We start from the raw sequence: 13991 nt of genomic DNA, 5'->3' as shown, positions 1-13991 counted from the left end.
TTCTGAAGCCATTTGAAGTCAAAACATTTTTTAACAGTACAAAAGAGATAATTTAAAATTCTTTTATATATGTAGTTTAGATTTTAAATAACAGATGTCAGAAAAAAGGCAAAAATAATTATTCTGATATTTTGAGCTAGGTATTTGTTGTAAGAAAAAAAAGTTTTAAACGATATCAACGTCACATGAATCCGATTCAAAACAAACCAGTTTGTTGATATGAAAGATTTGCCACACATACCAACAAGCTTTTTTTTTCTTATTTATAAGTTAACAATCCAAACCTACGATGTTTGAATTTTACATCCTTATTGATTGTTTGCGTTATGTTCCAACCGAATGCTGCAAATGATTCATCTGGATTTCCGTGAATTCTTCAAATGTTCGTTTGCTTGTAAAGGATGCTGAGTAAACTAACAAAATGATAGAAAAGTAAGCAGAGACCAAATAAAGCTCTTTTAGAATTCTAAAAATATGTTCTTCCAATTGCTACAGTTCAAACTAATGAAGTGAAATGAAAATCAATTAAATCAAAATCTGTGTTCCAATTTAAAGGAACCCCTTTTATTTATCTAGATTTAGTTTTTGCTAGTCGTTCTTGCCCAAAAGCATTCTCTGTATGATGGAATAGATCTATTTTTTTCTTATCATTTACGCACCAATGCAAACAAAAAATCATTGCAACTCTCAAAAACAGTGCCAAGAAAGAATCCAATTACTTTTTTTACCATCTTTACACAATATTTTGAAAATCAATGGTATTTGCTTAGGATTGAAATTGCTTTCTCACATTCTCTATCTTTTCACTTTTCAGGCTATTACAAAAAAAAAACAAAGAAATTGTACTGTTTCTTTTGATACTCTTTGAATTCAGATATTGCTTAAAATTCATGAGCCAGTATATTTAACAACCAATGTGTAGCATGTACTAGTCGGCCCAACTGGCGGTGAAGCCAACGTTTCTAACAAGATAGTTTTTTTTCCATATACTATTGTCATTGGAGTTTTAATTTTCGTCATGCTGTTTCAATAACGCTCCTTCCTGCACGACGGCATCCCACTCCAATCGTTAAAGCATACAGGTGCAAATCAATTATGACATTACTGACTCTGCACAGTTCTGTCCAGGTATGTTAGTAAACCTCAGCATTTTCAACGCTGCCGAATGCGAAAAACCTAAAACGCTAAATACGCTCAAGCGTTGAAACACATTGCAGAGAATCATTCAATTTCCAACGCCATTTTTTCCCTACCATTCATACAGTGAACAACTTTTAACTGAGCCTTCTTTTAACTGGGATACACACAACAGTTTCAGTCTGGGCAAAGCTGAAGAAGGCTTTTATTAAACGAAAGTATCCAGTGGTTTCTTTAAAGCTAATCTTATTAAAATGCGGTAAAAGTTTGATTTTTAAGATACCGGAATACCAATTATGGTGACCGCCTGTCACTTAAGGATCAAAACGTTCCATCCACTGTTGGTGATGATAATGATTAAATCATTTTTTAGAATTTTAGTTTTAGTGTGTTTCCTTTTTCTGCTCCAATAGAACGATAAGAAGGGATAATGTATTAATTTTTCCCGGAATGGCTGCTATCCACTGCGTTATTTTCCCCCCTTTTTAGCCCTGGAAACTGAATTGCAGCGGGATTGGTAACTGTATAAGTAAGGCATTTATGCATTTTTTTAGGAGGACCAAAAAGTTGAAAGAGTGCGTGGTAGGGTCTCTGGTACATCTAGCAACTGTTCGATCATTAATCATTCCTTTTTTCGGACGTAACATTCGTAGGGGTGGGTGCAAGGTAGAAGTCGTACGGCTTATAGGTAGCTGACCTTGATCATCTGACCAGTCTACCTGTGGGTGTTTTTCAAGTCTCCTCTATGACACAATGGCCGGATGACCATGGCTAAGGATAAAGGTAACCAAAACGAGGAAAAATCAGAATATCAAAACCAAGCCAACTACTGAAAGGATCGTCAACTGCAGCGATATTTAAACTTATTCAGCTCTACCTTCCAGAGAAAGGTAATTTTTTTTTTGGCAGTTTTTGACTTCAGTCCAAAACATTATCGCCTGCTTCTCGAGGGATTTGCGCACACCAAAATGGCTACGCAAATATTTGCAAATGATTTCCAATCCATAATAACGAGCAATGAAAAAGGATTTCATCCCCTTTTCTTCAACATATATATCTGTAAACTAATGTAAAACTTCTCTGAATGGGTAAACTTTACTGTTTCTTCCCACGAGGCCGTGGGATCAAAGCATGTCTAAGGGTTGTATCATTTACGTTTTATGGGCGGAAGGGTTCGGGTTTTGAATATTTCATGTACGCTTTGCCTCGATACTCGGGCCTAAAAGATTTGCCATTGACTGTGATGGAAGATCTCTACTTCCGTTGGGTGGACTGACTGGTTGCATAGATTCAGGAAGGGTAAAATCAATTGCAAATCAACCTTTGTCAGAGAAAAAATTATTGGTCTAAAGCACAGGAAAATCTGCTTTTGTGTGCTTCTGGGGATTCCTTTATCAATAATTTCAATTCGGTGCTGCTACATTCCGTTATTGGACTAAACTGTTATCCTTCCATCTATTGCTTGGCTGCCTCTTGCTTGTGAAGAACCACAATCCTATTTGATAATTTACCAATCTATTACTATGGCCGATACCCAAACCGGAAAGAGCGATGATGATCAATGAGAGCTTACAACGGCTCAGAAAGATGGATAAGAATTAAGAGCTCTAGGTCTAGGATTGCTAGCTTTTCTTTGTCCATTTCTGGGGCCCAGTCCATCTGTACGATAATTAATTTACACGGAAATATGCCTCATACCAACCATATTTGCAGAATTCACCTGGTGGGCACCTACTACAATTACAGCTTATTGTTGAACTTATCTGTTATGCCACCATAGATAAATCGTCTGTTCAACCCGATGAGGGAGGTGATGAGTGAAGAAAATGTTATGGGCATAATGAGTTGGTGGGGTTTTGATATCTCCACTGGTCGTTCAATAGGTCCCTGTCGTCAGCCCATCCAACAGCTTCCTTTGTAGCATTGCACCTGCAAAATTCCCAAAGCATAATCCCAAAGCGCAGTAAGAGTGCGGCGTTGAAGATCTCTTCACTTAATTAATATGATATAATACCATGCGGCTTTATTGTGATTTGCTGAAGGTCAGAAACCATTCATCGTTTCAATCAATTCATTTATGCAGCAGATACGCAATGAATGCTAACATAGGTAGCTAAATTAAAACTATTCTTTGGTTTCATTTGATTATGAAAAGTCGATTTTCTTAAAAGGTACGCTGAATAATGGAATCATGTACAATAGAAACAATGATTGGTAAATGAATTTCATAATCTTTTTACAGTGTAGCATACATTCATGTAAAAGCATCTTACATTACGATGGCGTCCACGGATACGCTATTAAAACAACAAAACAACAGTACATGCTGTTGTTTTGTTGTACAACACATAACCCTCGTTTCACGTTATGGGTCTTCTGGATAACCGCATATCCTTTCATTCCATTGAATATTTTATTAAAAAGCAAATACTGCCCATTAAACAGTTTATGTACGGCAAAGTTTTTCTATTGAAAGAGTTAAAGAGTTGCCCGATAGCATCTCCCTGCCATTTAACAACCATTGGCACGGCATTGTGTACAACACATGATGATTTTGCTTTTGTTTCGTCTCATTGCTTCAGTCATACCAAAAATAAGCTTAATTTTGGTCTCGTTTATTGTTCACCCTATCCTCCCAGGAAACGCTTTATAGTAGCGGTAAGGATGGTATCGTCAGTGCAGTAGTGAGCTACAATTAAAATAAATGACACCATCATTGTCACGCTTCACACTTATGTTAACACGTTTGCAAAGGGCAAAACGTGACTGGCGCATAGGAAAGATAACAAAAATCTGAAAGAATGCTACTTTTTAGATTATGCCTGGAAAAAAAACACAACATAATGGAAGAATGAATAAGGATTAGTCTCGTAATAATCATGTTTGATCTTTAATTTGGCATGTTTCTAAAATAACGAAGATGTATTTACATTTCTCCATGTAAAACATTTTCCTTTACATATTTGGACAACAAAATTTGTCTATCATCAACAAACCTGCACTTGTTGCAAAAATCCTCTTGACAGCAATTGTCCTTTCACAATCCCAATTTCAGCCATTGTACTGTTCGTACAAAAATGTTGTGAAAACTGTCAAGATCTCCCTCCCGAACACAAGCGCAACGCAAGCGAAGCACAAGGACCACTTCTACCCATGGGAGAGCAAGCAGCCAAATAGCCAAAAATTAGTTCACATTCATTCGTTTGGCATTCCTTCACAAAACCAACACGAGAAAAAATAACACTCCAATTGAACGAACAATCACAGAACGCAGAAGGCAGAATTGGAATGTTTTGCTAGTGTGACGGCACGGGAGGGGGGGGGGGGGGGGGGGAATCTGTAAAACTTTTCAACAATGTAAAATCATCGCTTCACCACATATCTTCACAGCCATTTTCCGCGCCATGCAGTTCTACATTCCTAACGACTGCTTTCGAAGCTTGCCCATCGATAGGATAATGGGACACAGCAGAACAACTGTAAATGACAAAAGTTGCATTGTGCCCGTTTTCGTTGTCCCGTGGAGTGCGAGTTGTAGTACCAGGGTGTGAAGCTGCAGTGCATCTCCCGGGTCCCGAGACACTGGCTGCAATATATTGCTCTATTTGTTGTGTTGCTTATTGTGCTTGTGCAAGCGATGTACCAATACGGATTGGATACGATGTACAGATCATTCAAAATAAAATCATAAATTTTGTCTAATGTTTCCGGTGCGCGCTAAGATATGACGCTGATGCAGATGTTTCAACAGCATAAGAACCAGATGGAAGTTTCGACTCATGCGGAAATGATACAAAAAATGTGCATTGTCAAAAATATTGTAAGGAGGACTAGTTGGCGGTTTCAATTGTGTTTTTTTCAGTTTTTGTATATATAAGCATTTCGGCTTGGTGTTTCTTTAGAGCTTGTTATTTATAGTGGTAAATAAAAAAAATCGTTTCAAAAACTCTTGAACAAGGTTGGATCTCCCCTAAAAGAACATGTTTGAGTTTAACGCTAAGGATTAATTAAAAAAAGAAGCTAGTCATTAAGGAGCCCATGATTTTTTCAATAATTATTTAAAATTTATCACATAAAAAACAAAACTTCATAAAAGCAATATTTTCAAAATCAAGCATAAGTATAGATAAGATTTAACAATTATCAAAAAATTGGTCGACATGTTTTAATTACATTGATTATCCGCGGGAGGATAAATCGGCGGGCGGCTTAGCTGCACGTTGAAACTTGACAGCTGTCAAATCGTGGCAAACTTTGCAGTAGATTGTCAGGTTGATAACAAAAAAACACTATTGTAGATAGCTACAATCTAGTGATATTTACGAACATAATTTTAATTCAAAAATATCTGTTCAAACTTTATTTAATGAAATACGAATTTATATACTAACAATGAAAGAATTAACTGTTTTACATGTAATTGTGTTAGCCATTTTAATTAAAATTAAAATTAGACTTAAATTTAAATTCAATTGACATTTCTCGGACTCTTCTAAATTGTTATTGATTACCCGTAAACCGTCCCAAGCACTAAAGATTATTGACATTCTTCTTTGTTATAATTCATGAATATACAGATAGATTGTACACAATCTCAATCAGAAGCTCGATCGTTTAATTCGTTTTAATCGTTTAATTCGCATAATAGCGAAAAAAGTACAAAAATAAAAATAAAAAAACACGGGAAATGCCATTAGTACAGCAAAAAAGGAAGCGAAACAACACAAAATCACACAAGAACTGGTGCACTCAAAAGGATTTATCAAACTTTTGAAAAATTTAAAAGAAAAACTCCCTGCAACCGGTTGTTGAAAATTTTTATTCATTTGATACCTTGTCTTATCATTGTTTTTATAGTTTGCTCATCTTACATGTTCCTTTGCATGGACTTATACCACGTTTCCATTCCATTATCCTTGACACGACATTGACGACACGCTAACCCGTTGAATGATTGCTTTGCGTTTCACAGAGACACAAAAACCAAAGACGTGGTAAATGGAACAAGACAAGCTGAGGCAGAGTGGACTAAAACGAAATAAAAAAGACACGAGCCAACCTTCTCCGTAGTTTAACTTCTCCAAGTCTTACGTACACAGACACGTAAAAGGAGGGAGAACAAAAAAATTCATTCAACTTGAACGTAACAGCTCGACGCCGAAGACTTGCCGGATTGCACGTGCATTCTGCTTAACGGTGCATAGTGAATTGCATACCGTCGAACGTCACCTGCAGACCAGCATGCCCAGTCGATGCCACAAAATGGCATGAGGGGAGGGGAAATTTTCTGTCCCAACCATTCGCCCGATTGAAAATCCGTGTGGTGGATAGGAATGTACCTGAGAGATGTCCAAATCGTTGTCCTTGCTGCGAATGCTTCGAAGGAAAGTGGCAGGAAAGGGGGACAAGAGAATGTGTGAATGTGTGTTTTGCGTGTGCATGAGCCAGTGTGATTGGAACCGATTTCCATGCATCAAGTAGATGAGCCAATATTGGTCTTCTGAAACCGCATCAAAGTTGGATGGAAACGCTCCCAGCGATGCTGCTAGCTAGTGCGAACCAACGCCAAGGGATTTAAGTGAAGCGCTACTCTAATGTACTGTTGTGAACCGCAGACCATCGGCAATAACAAACCGCACAATCTTCTCTAATCATCTTGAGAGTAAGAGCTCTTGTGGTTTCTTCACGGTTTTCAAGAGATATCTCGCACCAGCAGCTGGAGAAACCCAGTAATAGAAAATAGAGAAATCACATGAGTGTTACTGAAACCAAAGAAGATGAAGAACGATATACACAAACACACACATCATACTATATCCATCTCATTAATGGGTCTCAAAATGAAAGACCAAATATTTGTTGCCTGTGGAAATTTGTGAACTTTGAACAAATATATTTATACACATTCTTTTTTAACCATACGGTTATGTATTGTAGGGATATCATCATCCATGTGATATTTTTTTTAATTCATGTCCTTCTTGTAAAATTGGCTACTGTGTCAAACTTTCAAAACCGTTAAACTTTTCTCATAATTAAATTTCATAGCCAGCACTTCCAAAACGTGTGTAAATTTCTTGAGACAACAAACCAGCAATATTCTTTTGCTCTTTCTGTAGTCCTGAGAAAATGATATGAGCTTATCTAAAACAAACTACATTCCGTTTTCTTATTTTATCTTTCGTATATTTACTGATAAATAGTGCAGATGTTTTTGTTTTTGTATTTAAAAAAAAGTGTATTTTAATAAAATATCACGAATACCATTTTTCAGTAAAACAACACAATTTGCTTGTCATTTTCTTACAACCTGATTTGAATTCGAATGGCATGCAGTTCAGTAGGTTAACATGTTTTAACCTTACCCGAAACAGGTCTTGTGTGTTTGTTTGTGTGCTCAAAAACCCTCAGCTTGTAAACCTTACTTGATGAACAAACATAAATTTTCTCTAAGAATTACAACTACCAAGGCCTAACAAATAAAACATGCACAAACAACGCACGTGGGACTTCAAAATATGAATAACCAAAAAAAAAAACAATAATACGCAGTGTCTGCCAGCCGGTTTGGTGATACAAGTTTCAACCTCGCCGCAGGAAAGGATTCACCGTTACCGCAACCATCATCCATCATGTCAAACTGACCAAAAACAACTTCGCCAAAGTTGAAAGGAGCACTAACTAATGTTGCGAGCAGAAAGGAGACTGATTCTGTTCCATCGTACCAACGCATCGAACAAAAGGACGCTCGACATGACATTGAGCATGTAATTTTGTGCTAGATTTCGTCCACAACAACGGGATGTCCGAAAGAATTGTCGTGGAAGAGAGCTGCTTTGCGAGCAACTGTATCTGTTTTTCAATACTTGTATGAAATTAATTTGTGCAAATATATGAAATTTTCTATTCTCTGCGCTATTCAACTGTTGTACACACGTTCTTTGTTGCAACTGATTATGACCCCAAATAGGTGAAGTGGATTTTCGTGTAACCGAAAAGCTCCATCACCGGATGATCGGAACTGACAGTTACAATGATGTCAGTTGTTGAGCCCAGGACTTGCTAGGACGAACTCATATCAAAGCATCACCCGTCATTGTGATCGAGTGGCGAAGCACTATCCTTGGAGAGGGATTAAATCACCAAGCTCTAGGGCAACCTCGAATACATTTCGTTGTCAGGTGGCATGTTGGCTCGAACAATAATGTTCCTTTCCGGAATGTTATAGATTTCCAAAAACGGTCCAACACATCACATCAAATTGAATTCTTTTTTTGTGAACACTTTTCTACCTATCAGCTCTTTACACGTTGGGTACCAGGTGGATAACAATGAACCACTTAAACACCGAGGATCAGCTTGTAACGGTCATATTATCATAAAATCGCTCAGACGCTGAGATTTCGCTTCAAATAAAAATAATTGGATGGGGGCTGGAAAAAATTAAAAATAGGATTTCTTTACAAATCCCGGGAATAGTTACCAGTTTCGTGAAGCTTAGCCCAAACGTGGCACGGAAAAACATATAAACTGTTACGATTTTTTTTTCCCGTAAAACGGCCTAGTTGGTCGAACTGTTACGGTACGATTGTGTTCAATTGTACGGTTCAATTCTTCGACTTTTAGACCCACCAAGGCCCGGAAAAGGGCGTTTGGTTGAGAAAATGGTGACTCCATTTCTTAGTTAAAGGTGTTTCCTGTGGCTAAATAATTTCTTCACAGCCTAGAAACATCTTTACCATTTGTCAAAATCTGTCAAAATGCCAAATTTATTGCAGAATGGCATAAATATCATTTTCACTTATTGTTTGCGGGTACACAACATTAACAAAAATAAATGAAATATTTCGGACATTCCTTTAAACAACTGCAACGAAAGTCATAACTTAATCTCAGCGAATTCTAGCCATCGCTTCCATCAGATGTTTCCGCTATCCAGGGTCTAGTCAGCATAACAATTTATTTATTATTTTAAACATTGCATTTTCATATTCGTGTCCCTTGCAAGCTGACTAAACAAATAACTTTTAATGAAAATCTTGCGGCAGCTATGGCATTTTTCTACCACACCTCCTTTAACAACTTTCTAATTTCATACCATCGAAAATGACATACATTGTATGCAGCATGAACCTCGGCTACACCAGCCATCTCCAAACGGCAGCTATTTGGCAACGCAAATAAAGTAGTACTGAACGATGATAATTCAATCAAAGTTACGCTTTCACGCGCCACCATGACGCTGACTGGAATATAAATGTAGTCTAATTTGACAACTCAACGAAGGTGATGGCGACCAACACCCCCGGCGAGTATAATAAAGTTTGGGAGGAAATTTTGTCCTCACAGTGTGCACCAAAATGCTTTCAGTATGCGCCCCGCAAGCCCTGATTGCATGTTTCCCTCCAGGGAGTAATCTAATTTTACACGACCAGTTCTAATCAAATCAAGGCGCTTTGTTAAACTGTACGCTCTACTCTCAAACATAACTATTGCTATATTTTACGGTCAATGGTGAAGCGGGAAAACGTAACAAGAGGTGGCAACAAGAGTGCTCTACGGACGGGGGAATACTTGGCGGCAATCGTTACAATCGCTTTAGAGCTACGAGTCCCAAAAACCATCCCTCATGGTTTAACCGATGCTAACACTACACAACGGGAGCGTCTACATTTGCCTGACGCTGTAACACGAAAACCGGACCTGATCTAAATGGACTTGTACCACGTACCGCGACATGTACATGCATCTGCTTCACCCCGACAGTGGCGAGGCGTTGGGGTAGTAATTTATGAAAATGTATGTATATAAACATAATAAATCCAACCGCACAGCTCTAACGCCTACGATGGCGTCCCTTTATGGTGAACCGGAAGCATAACAGGGGATGTACTATATTTTACATGAAAAATTAATATGACCCGATGCTCCGTCCGTCATTTATGCAGTTTGCAAAGATGCTACACAGCCGCCGACTGTGGTAGCGAGCGCGTGTTGGCCGTCACCCTTGAGTTACCGCACAAATTCGAATCAAAAATCTATGCAACAATACGAATGATAGAAAACTACAAGGAACATACACACATATACAAGCGTTTCTGCGAACATATCACATTGTATGAACAATATATATTTTCACTAATGCATTTTCTAAGCTGAACCCTTTCAAAATAGAATTGTCTAAAACTAATAATATGTCAAAGCTTTGGAGTGAGTAAGTTTTCGGTTTATATGATTTTGCACAACACGTACAAGCACCCACACACACACACACAATCCATTATTAAACATTAATAGACGACTTCACTGTATGGTTTACTCATAGCTGGAACCAATTGGAGCGTGCTGTAGTTTTTTTTTTTAAATTGACATAATTCTGTGTTTCTGCCAACCTTGATTGCCTCTGGTTAGATTGGAATATCAAGAAATAAAAATATTTACAGAGTTAGCCAAAGACATCCTTTAAAATTTATCTTTCAACTTGCTCACGGGGTAGAAGGACGCTAAAGAAGTGACTCCAGTCCTTAGTACAATTAATAACATATACGTACGCGAATTTGCAGTGGATTAACTTGGTCATCAGTGAACTATTTTAACAAGTACTGCGTTCGTTTGTATTGCTCCATAACCTTTCCTCGGGAGGGCACAAATCAACCGCTGCATCGTTGATTGGGATGGGAGGAGCTAATTATCATACATGATTTGAAACACCTCGTTGGACCAACTTGAATCGTACAGTTTCCCCCATGCGTTTGAAATAAAGCTCCATTAAAGCTTTAAAGCTCATTTAAAGCGACACACCCGGTCTAATAATCATCCCATTCCTTTTTTTTGCTCTTTTCATTACAGCGTCCGGTGTACGATACAAGATCTCGAGCGGTAACGTAGGCAATGTGTTTGCGATACGCAACACAACCGGCGCCCTGTACGTAGCCAAGGCGTTGGATTATGAGAAGATCAAAAAGGTAAGACCACCTACCTACTTTCCGCGTGTGGTGAGAATGTGTCAGATTATGCATGCTCTCATCTATAATCCGACCCATTTCTTCGCCATCCCCGATACACGTTTAATAAAGCTTTTTCGTGTTTCCTTTGCTTCAAATCTTCCCTACCAGTATGAGCTACGGTTGACGGCCTCGGATAATTTTAAGGAGAACTACACCACCGTTCTGATCAACGTACGCGATGTAAACGACAATCCGCCGGTGTTTGAGAAATCGTCATATCGTACACAAATCACCGAGGAAGACGACCGAGGCTTGCCGAAGCGTGTGCTGCGGGTAAGTGTAGAAAAATAGAACCCCAATAGAGGGGGCCGGATTGGACCATCTGACTCTTACGTTCGAGACAGTTTGGCTAGAAGCGACTTATGTTTGAGGGACTGGAGAAGTCAGAAAGCATGCTTGCAACGAAAAACCCGGGATAACGGTATTTGGGATTTGGTCTCGTGCTTATCGTTCCCTATATCATTCCGTATCTTGAAACATTGCCGCCCAACACAAACATCTGATTTGAGGATGAAGATGAGCTGCTCCTTCTATTTCATCAGTTCACCAAGGCGTTCAAAATGGCCGAACACTTTTGCTCGCATACGAATAATACGGGTGTGCGTCTTTCTTCCGAACAAATCTTTAACTAGATGTTCTCCGGGATGTTAAAATTGGGTCCATTTTTCACCAAGCCTTTGTTGCGTTGATTTTCCTTTACACATCCGGTGAGCTTTTAGAAAGTGTACGTTTGCGTGTGTCCCACATGATCCTATCAGAAGATTTGCTTAACCTTCTTAGAAAATTTTAACGAGGGTCACAGGATCTGATTGAGTCGAGCCTGCAAAATATATCTACGTGGAAACGTACGTTGCTCGAAATCTTACCTTCCATGTCGAATAAATCCAATGCTGGTGCTGAAGTCAAAGTGTTTGGCTAATGGGCACTCGCACGCTTTTTCTATATGGTAAGGGACAGCCCTAAGGGGCTGTCAACTATCTTGCGATCAGATCGAACGAGTTTGCAATTTTCAGCTTCATGGGTGTATGAGTTTCAATAGTTAGGGAGAGGACAGTGAATGGGAAACTAATAGAACTGATACCCATTTTTTTATTGCGCCAAAAAGCACCATCATCTGTCCAGAACGCTCAGATGTTGCAATGCTCTGGAGAGTTTGCTCACAAAATGAGGCCAATTTTACCTGGATCAAGTGTACCGAAGATGATAAAGAGAGAGAAAAAAACACACATCCTAAACCTGACCAAATCAAACGGTATGGTTTATTGTTTGTTTGTGAACTGTGCCTGCGGGCTGTAATTTTGGAAAGTCATCAGAACTAAATAGTGCTGTGGTCGATTTGCAATACGAGTGTAACGAGTCGGGAAGCCTATATTTTGGACATTTATCAAGAAGTTGTAAACAAAGGGCCAACCTTGCACAAAGCCCGGGTCGATTTATGATTCGGGAAGCTCATGGGAAAAGGCGGTTCTAATTACGAATTCAGTACTAATTTTCAACCCGCTATCAATGATTCAAACAGTCAAATCGACGGCAAACGACGTCCCAACACAGTGCGACACTGTGCCTGTACTCCCAGCTCCGTTTGTATTTCTCTTGCTTGCCAGTTAATAATTTTGTTTAAAGCAACAACCCATTACTCGCCCGTTTGGGGAGACTGAGCGGTTCTGTCGAATTGGATGCGTATAGCTGTGCGAACAGAGAGAACCGTAGATAAGTCCCGAGCCATCATAAACTTTGACCCTTGACGCACACACTCAGATGCTTTTTTGTTGTTGTTGCGGTGGTCGGGATGGACACCCTTCGCGAGCAGAAATATGCCACCAATAGGCGGCGCTAAGAAATCGGTTCATTGGGACTCCACGGTCAGCACGAAACAAATGCTTACGCACTACCGGAAACGCTTGGACCGGGCCGAACGGAAATAGGGAGATCCTGACAAATAACAATAAATGTAAAATATTTAATAGAACAATAAACATTAAAAATAATGGTTCGAGTCTGGGAGAGATGAGTCCAGGGAGACATTATGTGGCCGTGGCAAATGGAATTCGGTCAATGATTTGGGAGGGACAGCGGAGACCGGGACTTTCAGAGTCTGGCATACAGAAGATGAAAAATTGCCACCAACTGGCCAGGTCAACACATTTAAGCCCCTTCCCGCAAGCTGCTTTGCACCGGAAATGATGTGTTGTTTCCTATTTCGTCATTGAAAGTTCCCTCAAAAATCATTAAAAGCAACTCAACAATGTAATTGTGAAATAATTCCGTCCAACATATGTTGGTAGCAGTTCGTAATTTCAACATTGTCACAAGAGATTGAATTCTTAAAATCTATCTTACACTGCTGGCATAAAGTGGAGCATTGCTTGAACTTGCGCTCTCCAACTTTATTCCTTTGTAGTTGTCTCGGGAAGATTGAAAGCGTTGTGACCCGAGTTATGAAAGTTTTAAATTTAAATAAATAATTATTAATTATCTTTCATTGCTGGCCAGACACTTCGTTACCGTTCGTTTATGGAAAATTGATGTGGCAAATATCAATTCATTTGCTAATAATTTTTAATGACCGTTACCTAAAAGTACTAGGTTTCCTCTCCTTTCTTGTGCGACAAAAATGGTTGTATAAAAGATGTAAATATATGCAATATAAAAGAGATTTACGCAGACGCAGATCAAACAAAATGATTAAACCGTCATGTTTTGGAACTTGTCATTAACGTGTATGTAACTAACTGTTTGTGATTGAAATGCCCCTAACGCATAGGTAATTCGCATTGCATCATAGTTTATATGAAATTTAAATATAATGGTGTCATCTAGGAATGATTGAACAATTGAGATTTACTA

General features: G+C 38.8%; 1 protein-coding gene across 7 annotated transcripts in view; it reads left to right on the top strand.

Moving 5' to 3' along the window:
• The window catches only part of LOC1279129 (neural-cadherin), a 273365-nt gene that overhangs the window by 235259 nt on the left and 24115 nt on the right, over positions 1 to 13991 (top strand). For all 7 annotated transcript variants that reach the window (XM_061656692.1, XM_061656693.1, XM_061656690.1 and 4 more), the window contains 2 exons: positions 10987 to 11102; positions 11253 to 11417. In XM_061656692.1, coding sequence (XP_061512676.1) covers positions 10987 to 11102; positions 11253 to 11417 — 281 coding nt within the window. The remainder of the gene's footprint in view (positions 1 to 10986; positions 11103 to 11252; positions 11418 to 13991) is intronic.

Source organism: Anopheles gambiae, chromosome 3 (genome assembly GCF_943734735.2).
Source record: "Anopheles gambiae chromosome 3, idAnoGambNW_F1_1, whole genome shotgun sequence".
NCBI lineage: Eukaryota > Metazoa > Arthropoda > Insecta > Diptera > Culicidae > Anopheles > Anopheles gambiae.
Note: the sequence above shows the minus strand (reverse complement) of the source record. Positions and strands in the feature narration are given on the sequence as shown.